This window comes from Apis mellifera, linkage group LG12 (assembly GCF_003254395.2).
Source record: "Apis mellifera strain DH4 linkage group LG12, Amel_HAv3.1, whole genome shotgun sequence".
Taxonomy (NCBI): domain Eukaryota; kingdom Metazoa; phylum Arthropoda; class Insecta; order Hymenoptera; family Apidae; genus Apis; species Apis mellifera.
Window position 1 is genome coordinate 10,051,782 of NC_037649.1, and position 12,778 is coordinate 10,064,559.

The 12,778-nt window shown below is 22.7% G+C and overlaps 3 protein-coding genes across 5 annotated transcripts; 1 reads left to right on the plus strand and 2 right to left on the minus strand.

Moving 5' to 3' along the window:
• Positions 1–262: 262 nt before the first annotated feature.
• Positions 263–4,319, minus strand: LOC412116 (RNA-binding protein 45). Of its 3 annotated transcripts, none has more exons than XM_395582.6 (6): positions 4,088–4,286; positions 3,813–3,927; positions 2,898–3,685; positions 2,592–2,824; positions 2,374–2,505; positions 263–557 (listed from the first exon to the last, which is right to left on the minus strand). In XM_395582.6, exons 1-5 carry the CDS (start codon positions 4,284–4,286, stop codon positions 2,392–2,394), a joined length of 1,449 nt encoding a protein of 482 aa, XP_395582.2. In that variant the 3' UTR covers positions 263–557; positions 2,374–2,391. The 3 variants fall into 3 exon arrangements, with proteins under 3 accessions (XP_395582.2, XP_006566987.1, XP_016771043.1); XM_006566924.3 differs by lacking the exon at positions 263–557 and adding an exon at positions 2,061–2,237 and having other exon boundaries at positions 4,088–4,319; XM_016915554.2 differs by lacking the exon at positions 263–557 and adding an exon at positions 2,061–2,237 and having other exon boundaries at positions 2,592–2,818; positions 4,088–4,305.
• A 907-nt stretch (positions 4,320–5,226) lies between these two features.
• On the minus strand, positions 5,227–7,787 carry LOC552712 (6-phosphogluconate dehydrogenase, decarboxylating). Its single transcript, XM_006566923.2, has 5 exons — positions 7,579–7,787; positions 7,001–7,224; positions 6,542–6,786; positions 5,828–6,453; positions 5,227–5,737 (listed from the first exon to the last, which is right to left on the minus strand). The coding sequence occupies exons 1-5, from the start codon at positions 7,587–7,589 to the stop codon at positions 5,395–5,397; spliced, it is 1,449 nt and encodes a 482-aa protein (XP_006566986.1). The 5' UTR covers positions 7,590–7,787; the 3' UTR covers positions 5,227–5,394.
• Positions 7,788–8,420: 633 nt separating this feature from the next.
• Positions 8,421–10,165, plus strand: LOC551034 (ADP-ribosylation factor-like protein 5B). The gene is made up of 3 exons (XM_623430.6): positions 8,421–8,882; positions 9,533–9,977; positions 10,061–10,165. The coding sequence occupies exons 1-3, from the start codon at positions 8,837–8,839 to the stop codon at positions 10,107–10,109; spliced, it is 540 nt and encodes a 179-aa protein (XP_623433.1). The 5' UTR covers positions 8,421–8,836; the 3' UTR covers positions 10,110–10,165.
• Positions 10,166–12,778: the final 2,613 nt, after the last annotated feature.

Consider the following 12,778-nt stretch of genomic DNA (forward strand, 5'->3'; position numbering starts at 1 on the left):
GTAACACGTGAGTTGTTACCCCCTCTATTTCACTGTTAACCTATATCGATGCAAAACGTGCCTCACTTAAACCACTCAAACACGATGAACACGATTAAAATAATCTCCCCATGACTTTACGTTTAATTCCAATGTATTTTACTGGCGCGAAAATTTTTTTTTATGTATTACACATTGCGACACCTGTTGGGAATTTTTTTGTTTTTTCAATTCAAATCTAACCGATGATTCGGGAATCGATTAAATATAACATCATATACCGTTTTTCTATAAAAATTATTTTATTGCACATTTTATGAACACATCAAAGAAATATGCAAAAAATAAATTATAAACATCGTATACTTTAAAAGTGCAGTATAAAAGTGAAATGCATAAATGAGTGCAAATACAATAATCCTCTGATATAAATCTTCATTCAGTAATAAAAAGGAGAAAATATATAAAATTATAATTTATTCTTTATATTTTAAGCTTCATATACACAATGGTAGTAATATCTTACTCTGCTATATCACAGTCATCACAGGTACACATCTTTGAATCCTTTAGATATCCTGAAAGATAAAAGAAAAAATATATCAAATTAGTAAATTATGAACATATAATGCAAAGTAAGATATTCTGTTCTGTGTAAAAAAAAAAATTAAGTGAAAATCAGTGTGAGATTTTGAATATTCAATGTGTATTTTAATAATCATCAAACAAGTCAGTTACAGTCTCCTAAAACATCATTGCGTATAGTCATTGAGTAGAACAGTCTAATACATGTACAAAATGTCCATCATAAAATGTTCATGTTGTGCGTTAATTATATATTGGTATTTCACGATTTGTGATCATGAACATATTAATTCTCTAAGAAAATGTACTTTTTTTAAAAGAAATTTGATCTAAATGTAAAAACTAACATATTAAAATATTTGCAAATACATTTATACACATGAATATTGATTCCAAAACAAGATTTACTTGTAATACTTCCATAGAAAATGTTCAAAATTTTTTTTTTACTTTTACATCTGTAATTGTGTATTTAAAAAAACTAATTTTATTTAAAAAAAATTGATAATGAAATATTTCCAAATCTTTTTGATATTGAATTAAATATTTTACTGTGTAAGTAAAATTAAAATTATTGTAACCTATGATAAAATTTAATATTACTTTATCAAATATATCTTTTGCACATAAAAATATTTTTTACATTTGCATTTACTATATTTATAGTTAAAAAAATATAATTTCAATTTATATTTTATGTAATACTATATTATAACATACAAAATTACATTTGCAAAATACTCACAAAAATAAGTATTATTCTATGGAATAAATCTTATTTTGAAATTTTAATTCTATGAAATATATTATTATTTATCATTATGAAATTCGAATATTTCTTGAAATACATACAAGAAATAAATTACTTTTCATTTTACGTTTTCTTTCATACATATTGTAGCTAATAAAAGAATTATACAGTACTATCGGATATAAATAATAAACAAAAACATATATTATTAATTCTAAAGCATAGGTTATATTTTAAAGCCTGCACGAATAGTTAAAATTAATATTATAATTAATAACAATATAATCCTTGTTTTATAAACAAAGATATAAAATATTAAAATATAATTTCATTTTATTTTCTTTCTAGAAACTTATTTGTTTCTCTCCTTTATTGATTTATTAATCATTTATTAATTTAAAAATGAATTAATTTATTTTTTTTAATTTGTTTAAATAAACTTTAATTGCAATTTAATACAAAAATATATATGCATTGAAAGAGAGATTTTTTACCTCTTACCTTTGATTAATCTAATATTATATTACCATATAACAATAAATGCGCACTTCGAATATATTGCATCATATACCTTCCTTATATTAAAGGAAGGAATTAAATTAATTATAAAAATTTAACTAATTTTATATATTTCATATATTTGTAAAATGAATTTTTAAATTAATTTAATTTTTTTTCACTTTTCGCACAGGCCTCATAAAATAATAAAATCAGGAAGTCATGTGTATGTGTGTATATGTGTAACGACATGTAAGGATAAAGTAAAGTAGCGTTAAAGTTTCAGTAACGTTGAAATCGCGAACGTAAGCGGTAGTTAAAAGTAGGTAGTTGGAGTAGTTTCCTTGGATGCGGGCCCGACGTGGTCAAGTGAGTCTTAAAATTCGTCTCTTTTATTGCGTCCAGCTTGTGTATACCAGTCAGTCTGTGAAGACAAATAGAAAAATTACATTTTCTCCTGTTTTTTAAGTAAAGTTATCGTCAGTTACAACGTCAGGGTGTTAATATTTAAATGCCTTTCTCTTTCCCTCCTTTCTTCTTGTATTCGACGATTTACTTACGAGATATACAAAAATAATTTAATTTTCATCTTCGTCCGTCCGTAATCGTTTTCTTCGATCTTCACCGACATTGCGCTCTTCTGCTTCTAATACTTTTAGTCGAGATCCACAAATTTCTTGTCCATGCAAAACCTATAAAACAATATAATTTTATGAATTAATTAGCTTAATTAACTTTATTTTTTATTTAGGAATTATTGTAAATTAATAAAACATACCTCAATTGCTTCATTTGCACTTTCTACACTAGCATATTTTGCATAACCACAATTTTTTCCTGGAAGCATATAAACATCTATAAGATTTCCAAATCTGCAAAAAGCATCCTTCATAGCATATATGGGAGGTACTGGAGGCCCACATACAATAAAGCATCTTTTAGCAACCTCTGCATCTATACTAGCCATTGGTTGCACAGGCGGTAACTTAACACACATTGAATGCTCTAAACCTAATTATATAAAAATATAATTATATAAAGATATTATATATTATTGCATTACATAGACAAAATAATTTCTCACTTGGTGCAGTTAATCCTGCAGCTTGAATTAAAGATGTAGCTTGAGCAATAGTTTCAGCTAAATGTGCTAAATCTGTCCTAGCACTAGCAATTCCACCAGAACTTCCAGGTTTTATTGCATTTTTTGGAGGTGCACTTGATAAATCTGGTTTTACTATCATCCTATGACCAGGTGGATATTCAAAACCATGAAATTTTTCTCTTGCATATGCTGCTGCACTAGGATTAGAATATACTACAACAGCTTGACCTCTTGGCATTCTGTATCTTACATCATTTTTCAAATGACAATAATCCAATCCAGGTACAATATCAAACAATTTCCATAATTGATCTTGATTTAATGCTGGATGTGCAATTACTTGTAAATGTGTATAACCTTCAGAATTAGGATAATTTGTGGCAATTTCTAAACTAATACTACTCTTTCCAAAATTTGATGAACTATAACCTCCACTAGTACCATCATAATGAGAAGATAATCCATTATTATATTTTACATCAATATGTTCAGGTTTTGGTTTTTTTGGTTCAGCAAATACAGCTTTATATTTTCTATCACATTCTTCAAATGCTTTTGCTGCACTGGATACTTTTTTAAATTTTACATAACCAAAGCCTTTTGATTCATTTGTGTTTCTATCTTTAACCACTGTTGCATATTCAATAGGTCCAAATTTTAAAAATTCTTGTTGAAGTTCACTATCTGTCATAGATTTAGGTAACACACAAAACAAACGAACCCATCTTTCTTCTTCATTCGTTTCTCTGACAGATCCTTGATCACGGCTGAAACAATTATCTTCATTTTCATATTTACCAATAATATTGTATACTAAAAAAGAATAATCTTTTAAAAGATCTTTTTGAATTAAAAATTAATTCTTCTTGTCTTATTAATTATTTAAATTCTTACTTTGATGCAATCATTACTTTAATAGGTCTTCCAACAGAACCCAACATTTTTCCATTCATTTCTTCCAGTGCAAAAGCTGCTTCTGATGTTTTCGAAAATTTAATGTACGTAACTCCTACATAAACAATGAATCACTTTTAAAATGTATCAATGATATAAAAAACATATAAAAAATTTTCATAAATAAAAATTATATAAATAAATTTAAAAATATACAAAAAATATTAAAAAATAAAATAAAGTCTTATTGATTTCTTCTAGACAAGAGGAATTACCTTTATTTTCCCCTGTAATACGATCTTTAACCACCCAAATATCTTCAATCTTTCCAAATTTTTCAAAGGCTTTTCTGAGGTCATCTTCTTCCAGACTTTTATGACATATAACAAATAAACGTGAATTCGGTGGATCATCATTTTTTGATCTTAAATCCGTTTGCGAATAATATGAATCCCTTTCCCTATGGTCAGCCATTTTGCAAATGAATGATGCAGACTACGTCGCCCGTCTACGGTCAGTAAAACCGATGCGCTTCAGGGACGGCTGAAATAGGGTTCTATGATATCATTTTCTCAATAATATCTTTTAAATCTTAATTATCAAAATATTTACAATCTTAATTATATATGTTTAATGCTATTATAAATTTATTTTTATAATATTACAGCATAAACTTTTTTATATTTTTATTTAAATATAATATTTTTCAAAATAAATTAAATTGTATTATTAAATTATTAACATAGATTTCTTTCAAACATAATCATATATATTTTATATATTTTAATTTAGAAGAAAATAAAATAAGAAAGATATCTAGTTAAATATTTATATTAGTTGTATATTTGCTAGTTTTATGAAGTTTTATTTGACTTTGATGACTCATGGCGCGAAATTATTTTTACTTGGATTTCCATTTTAGTCGATATCAGTGTTGTTAAGTCAAAATGTTCCATTTTTACTAACTTTTCAGTTTAAAATTAAATATTTAAAAATTAAATGTTTATTGCATGAAATAAAATATTCTTAAAATTATAAAATGACATCAATACCTTATTAATGGAAATGTAGTATATTAATAATTGTAACAACAGCTAGGTTAGATTAAATTACTTCCACATTTCACAAGATTTGTTGAACGACTTGACAAATTATGCTTTACTATTTTCTTATAATACAAACTTTTTTTATATAAAAGAAATATGCATTACTAATTATTATTGTTTTTTTATATAAATATATATATTTTTTAAATCTGATTGATTTATATTGTATATATATATCTTTAGTTTGTATAATTTAATAAGATAATTTAGTATACACAATTAAAAAACAAAAAATGAATAAATAACAATATTTCAAAAATCAACAATTTATTAATTTAATGAGAGAAAATGAATAATTTATATGTATATTAGTATATATATTTTTTAATAAATTTATTTTTTTTTGAACAAAATCTTTTCCAGTGATTTTATACAATTATTTATGTATTTATTAAATGTAATATATATAAATACATTTATCATATATAATATTAACTATATATACATTTTGTTATTAAAAATTATAATGATAATTATTAAACATCATATGTAGAAGCAGATACATTTCCACCATGTCCAGTCCAATTGGTATGTACGAATTTTCCTTCTTGACCAAGTAATTCATAAGTATGAGCTCCAAAATAATCTCGTTGAGCTTGAAGTAAATTTGCTGGAAGTCTTGCAGTTCTATAACCATCATAAAAAGCTAAAGCAGTTGATAATGCTGGAGTTGGTATGCCTAATGTTACAGCTGTGGATACTACTATTCTTGCACTAGCTTGACATTCTGTCATTGCTTTAGTAAAGAAATCATCCAATAATAAATTGGAAAGTTTTGGATTCTTTTCAAATGCTGCTTTTATATTGCCCAAAAAAACACTAAAAAATAAAAGTATAATAAAATATTATTATTAAAATTTTTTTATTTAATATTAAATTTCAATATAAATATATTCAATATACATGTACCTTCTTATAATACATCCTCCTCTCCACATAAGAGCTATACCACCATAATTCAAATTCCAGTTATGAATTTTTGCAGCTTCCCGTAATAACATAAAACCTTGTGCATAGGAAATAATTTTGGAGGCATAAAGAGCTTTTTTCAAATGCTCTAGGAATTGTTTTTTGTCACCTTGATATATAGCATCAGGACCTTTTAATGCTGAGCTGGCTTCTATTCTTTCACTTTGTAAAGCAGAAAGACATCTAGCAAAAACTGATTCTCCTATTAAAGTTACAGGTACTCCATAATCTAATGCTGCAATAGCTGTCCATTTTCCAGTTCCTTTTTGACCAGCTGTATCCCTAATTTGTTCTAATAAATATCCTTTTTCATCCTTGTACTTAAGAATATCTCGAGTAATTTCAATTAAAAATGAATCAAGTTCTCCTTTATTCCAATCATCGAAAACTTGACTCATTTCTTCTGGATTAAGTTTTAAACCATTACGCATAATGTGATATGCTTCACAAATAAGTTGCATATCTCCATACTCTATGCCATTGTGTACCATTTTTACAAAATGTCCTGCACCTGTTTCTCCAACCCAATCACAACAAGGTTCTCCATTAACTTTTGCACAGATTGACTAAAAAAAAAATATTTTGTTATCAATATATTTAATCTTATCTATGATATATTTAATTTTTAAATAAATAATCATATTTCAACTAAACCTGAAAAATGGGTTTAATATGTGGCCAAGCTTTAGGATTACCACCTGGCATCAAAGATGGTCCATATCTGGCACCATCTTCTCCTCCACTAACACCACTACCAACAAACAAAATTCCTTTTTTTTCTAATTCTTTAGTTCGTCTATCAGTATCTTGATATTCAGAATTACCACCATCAATGATAATATCTCCAGGGGATAATAAAGGTACCAATTGTTCAATAAATGCATCCACAGCTGCACCAGCTAAAATATATTATTTATTATTATTTATTATATTTATTATATATTAAATATTAAATATTTAAATTGAATTGAATTTGTATGTTATTTAATTATTATTATTATATTGGCTTAATTATTATATATAAATATTTAAGTAATATATACTTAAAACAAATAATAGTTTATGTCAAGGTCAAATTATAATATTAAAACAAAATTTATAATAGAACTTTACCTTTTACCAAAAGCATTACTCTTTTTGGTGATTTTAATTTGTCTACCATTTCTTTCAATGTATATGCACCAATAACTTTTGTATTTTTTGCTTCATTTTCCAAAAAAGATTTAACTTTATCTGTTGTACGATTATAGGCACATACAACAAATCCATGATCATTCATATTTAGGATCAAATTTTGACCCATAACAGCCAACCCAATAAGGGCAATATCAGCACTTCTATAATATAAAATATATTTTTTTATTAAATTATATATCATAAGGATTAGATAATTATAAAAATATATCATTTAAGAAATATATGTATTTTAATATCTAAATGTGATAAGAAAAAATATTTTTTTAATTCAATTTTCATTTTTATTTTCATTTTCATTTTCAATATATGTATACTATCTATACTATCTACTTTTCTTAATTTTTTAAATAATCGATTAATTAATTATTAATTAATTACTGATTATCTATTGAATTTTATTCTAACAAAAAATAATTACATAAATCAAATTTTTATCAAGTTTTTATAAATCTAAATTTTTAATTTATTGAAAATAATACAAAACTTATACTTACGGTTTACTCATTATAATTTTTCAATGATTCTAAAAAGTGATATATTATTTCTTCTTTGTAATATAATTTGAAGAATCAACAAGTGGCCGAACACCTTACCACGAAGATTAAGAATGAACGAACATTCATATTGGAGTAACTTCGAAATCAGCCGACGTTTCGTAAGCCAATCGCAACGCCCAGCAAGGTCAGCACACTGTTACACACTGGAAACATTGTTATGAAAAGTTCATAATTTAATCATTATTTAGATATATTAAAAACGTAATATAATAATTAATAGAATATTTAATTTTTTATTATTCAAAATTCATTATTAAAAATTTAATTTATGAAAAAAGTTTTTTTTTGATTTTCTATGATATTAGCAATTTTATATTATAAATATCATAATATATAAAGGAAATAATAAAACTAATTATATTAATTAGTTAATAATTTTTATTTGAAAATTTGATATTAATAATTTAATCTGTAAAGTATCAAAATATTAAACTATTATATAATATAACAAAGTTTTTATTATTGCAAAGTTTAGATTAATTTTGTATTATATTAATAATTTCAATTTTTAATATTATTTAATGAAAATGTTTTTTAATTTAATATTATTTTAAAAAATAATAGTAATATTTATTATCGATAAATATTTAAAATTTTTATATTTATCTATAAATTTTATTCTAGATTTTTATTTTTATTTCTCTTGTTTTTTGAAAAGAATATAGATAATGATTCAGCGAAATCAACTTGATTATCTTAATATTATGTGACAATAACTAACCATTTCAAATAAATTTATATATTACGCGCCTTCAATTGTGAATTTCATACTCCCAATCAGTATACGTATATACAAGACTGACATCACTTTCGGTTAATACTAAACAATGATTGGACGCATCGCACGTACGAATGTTTTAATTGGGAACGCAACATGTCTCGATTTGCTTGATTAGATTAGGGAAGGTCTTCGTATATTTCTTTCACTTTTGGGTTATCCTTAGTGTATTTTTAACAATTTGCAACAGTTCTTAAATATATAATTCATGTTATAAAGTATTAATAATGAATTTATCATAAATATGTTGAAAAAGAATTTGATAAAAAAGTGTACATAACCCTTTGACAATGAGATATTCCATTTCTGAAACCAAATATATATATCTTTTTTATCGAGAAAAAGATTATAGAATATATTATACAGAAATACGTTTAAATAAATATTAACACTGAGTGATTTAATGTTTTAAGCAATATGGGATTATTATTTTCAAAATTGTGGAGTCTCTTTGGCAATGAAGGTAAGTAAATTCAGCATATGTAACAACAATATTGTATCATTATGCTTTGTGCATAATATTATATAAATAATAATATTACAAAGATTCATATTTAACAATATGTAAAAATGATAATTATTTATTATATATATTATATAAGAATATATATATAAAATATTTGCTTTTTTTTTGTTTTAATATTATATAAAAATAGTTCATAAATGTTAAATTTTATTTAAATATAATTTAATAAGAATATAAATAAGAATTATAAATAATTATAAATAATTCCATAATTATATTTTTATTATTTATGTGTTAAAATGCATTTCAATAAAATAATTTTAATTAATTATCAGATATTTTTAACTTTTTTTAATTATCAAAAGTTTAGTTATAATGATAAGATAAAATAATAAGTAAAATTATTCTTTATAAATTAATGTTGTAATTATTATATTGTGAAAACTTCTTAAAATTTTTATTATATTTTCATTTTACTTTGAACATATGTTAATATATATTATTCATATATTTTCTTTTCATATTCTAGAAAAAAATATTTAAAACATTTAAATAAATTCATAAGAAAATAATTTAAATCATATAATTATATTTTGTAATTATATAATTTATTAATTTAATTATAATTAAATTATATTATTTTTCAGAACATAAAATAGTTATGGTAGGATTAGATAATGCTGGTAAAACAACTATATTATACCAGTTCCTAATGAATGAAGTTGTTCATACATCACCAACTATTGGATCCAATGTTGAAGAAGTTGTTTGGAAAAATATTCATTTCATAATGTGGGATTTGGGTGGACAGCAAAGTTTAAGAGCTGCATGGTCTACCTATTATACTAATACAGAGTTTATTATTATGGTTATAGATAGTACAGATAGAGAAAGACTTTGTGTAATAAGAGAAGAGTTATATTCAATGCTAAATCATGAAGAATTAAGTAAAGCTAATGTTTTAGTTTATGCTAATAAACAAGATTTAAAAGGTAGCATGACAGCTGCTGAAATCTCTAGACAACTAGATTTAACTTCCATTAAGAAACATCAATGGCACATACAAAGTTGTTGTGCACTTACAGGAGAAGGGTAAAAGAAGAATCTATTTGTTATTAAAGATATAATTTTATTAATTTATGTAAAAAATTTATTGATTATTTGTAATATTTTAGGCTTTATCAAGGTCTTGAATGGATTGTTGGTCGTTTAAAAAAGACATGACGTACATTATGAGGAATGATTTTGAATGTAACAAAATATTTAAACTGTAAAGTATATCTTTATTGTAAGTTACTGTGTCACTCTAACAATTGTACAAATGATATAAGAATGAATGATCATTTTTCAAATGGTATACTAGCTTCATGCATAACTGCATATACTGATTAAAATTATTGCAAACATTTAATACATCAAATGGTGGACGGGTAAACTTTGTCTTATCTATTAATGTGATACAAAATATAAAGATTAATGATTATAACATAAAAATAAAGTAACATTTTAATTATTCTTTATATAAAATATATTTAAGACATCATATTATAAGAAAACAGAAAAATTTAGAATATTGAAAGTCTTTTATAAAAAGTATTGTTGAAATATCTATAGCAAAAATTTTTTTATCAGTCTATGAAAAAATAAATATTATTAATACTTTTTACAAGACTGCCAAATTAATCTATTCTATCAAATTAATTATATAAATATCATTTATAGCTATAAATGTTATATTAAAATTATAATCTAAATAGTATTAAATTTTATTTTTTATTCAACAATGAATATAATAAAAATATTGCATGCATATTTAAATAATAAAGAGTTTAATCTTGATCCCGTCCACCTATATTTATATAAACATAAAGATAAATTATTTATTCATTTTATTCAGCTAATATATGGATAAAATTTTTTTGGCGATTCTCAAGAATATATTAATGTACATAGTTTTTTATACTCCACATTAATAGTAAACAATTGTAAAAAGTCAACTTCAATTTAGCATCAATTACATCATATATTTTTCAACTTTCTATGTAAGAATTTAAATATTTCTTAATGCTTGGTATTGCAAACATCATTAAAAATTTTAAGATAATGTTATTCAATCAGTCCAGAGTTGGGCAATAATTAATTATTTTGAAGTGATTTTTAAATAACTTATTATTAAAAATCACTATAATTATCATCATTAATCAAATAATAATATCACATATAAGATAATTATGCACAATATTTGTAATTTGTAATCATAAATCAATAATTTGTAATCATTTAATGATCATTAAAGATTATTTTAACATTTAGTAGAACAAATAATCTATTTATTTACAAGATATATATCTTAATCTTTGTAATATTAGGAAAGTTGGTTATATCTATTATGTTATTTAAAAAATTCCTGCGAAAATAATTAGATTAAAATCGCAAAAAGAATATATATTATATAAAATATTTTTTATATAATAATATAAAATAATACATTGTTTCATAAAAATTTCAAATAATGATGTAAGAAAAGTGTTACAAGAAATGTAAAAACTACATTAAAATTGTATGTAAAGAATATATCTCTAAAAAATAATATAATTTAATAATATAGATATTCTTCAAAAAATATTTAGTATATTATTTCGTGAGTAATGATTATTAAGTATCTTCAGCTTCAAAAATTATTGTTAATTATTATTTTATAATTAATGATTATTGATTAATTGATAATCATTAATTAATAACACGATTTTATATTAATTATAATTTTTATCAAATTATATTTTGCCCAACTCTGAATTAAATATTTAGAAGCAGAAAACTGTTCTGTGATACATGAATTCAAATGAGATGGTTGTTTATTAGAAATATTTAATCTGATTTATATACAAAATACAATGATATATTATAAAGATTTTGCATATGCAATTCATTACAAAAAATATTTATCATGTTCTTAAATATATTATGAATATTTTTAAATATTATTACTCTAACTATTCAATTGACAACTATCTCATATTTTATTTACTTCATGATTATACTAATTAAGATTTGTGTAGCTACATAAATACTCCAGTATTTAATAATTATTGAAAATTTGAAACAATGATAACATATTATAAAAAATATGATTTTAGAAATTATTAAGATCATTGTATGAATGATAAATGCCGTCTAAAACCAGAGTGAGATCATACATTTAACATTTCATAAAATAGCAATTTTCTCATATTGAGAAATAAAGAATTGTCTTAACTATGATACAGATACATATTATTATAGTATATGCAGTCGTTAATAAGATTTCCATTATATAAAAATTTAAAAATATAATATACATTCTTTTATTTTGTTACAACAAATCATTATATGAATTAAAAATGTATATTACATTTAATCTTTTTGTATGGTTCAATTTTGATTGAACTAACTTCAAAAAATCATTAAATTTAAAAATATTTGTTTTCAATTGGTTATTGTTAACTTGTATAATAAATATGAATTGCGTATAAAGTTGTTAATTAACATAAGGACTGAAATTATGAGAAGTAAACAAAGTACTATGAATAATAATATATAATTTTCTATTCCCTTTTACCATTTTTATTTTTATTTTTATATACATTTTGTATTATTAAATTATATAGAGTTATAATATATACATATATGAGTAAATTTTTTATATTTTTGTTTTATAATTTTTATAAATTATAATATATTTTATAATCTTTTATTCCTGATTAAAATAAATAAATAACGTTTGAAAATTTAAATATAAGTAATTTGTTAAAGTAATTAAAGTAATTTGAAAAAAAAAAAATTTGAAAATGTTAATTGAACTATGATTTTAATAATTACGTTATATTTAATTATTGTATTATATAATTATTAAA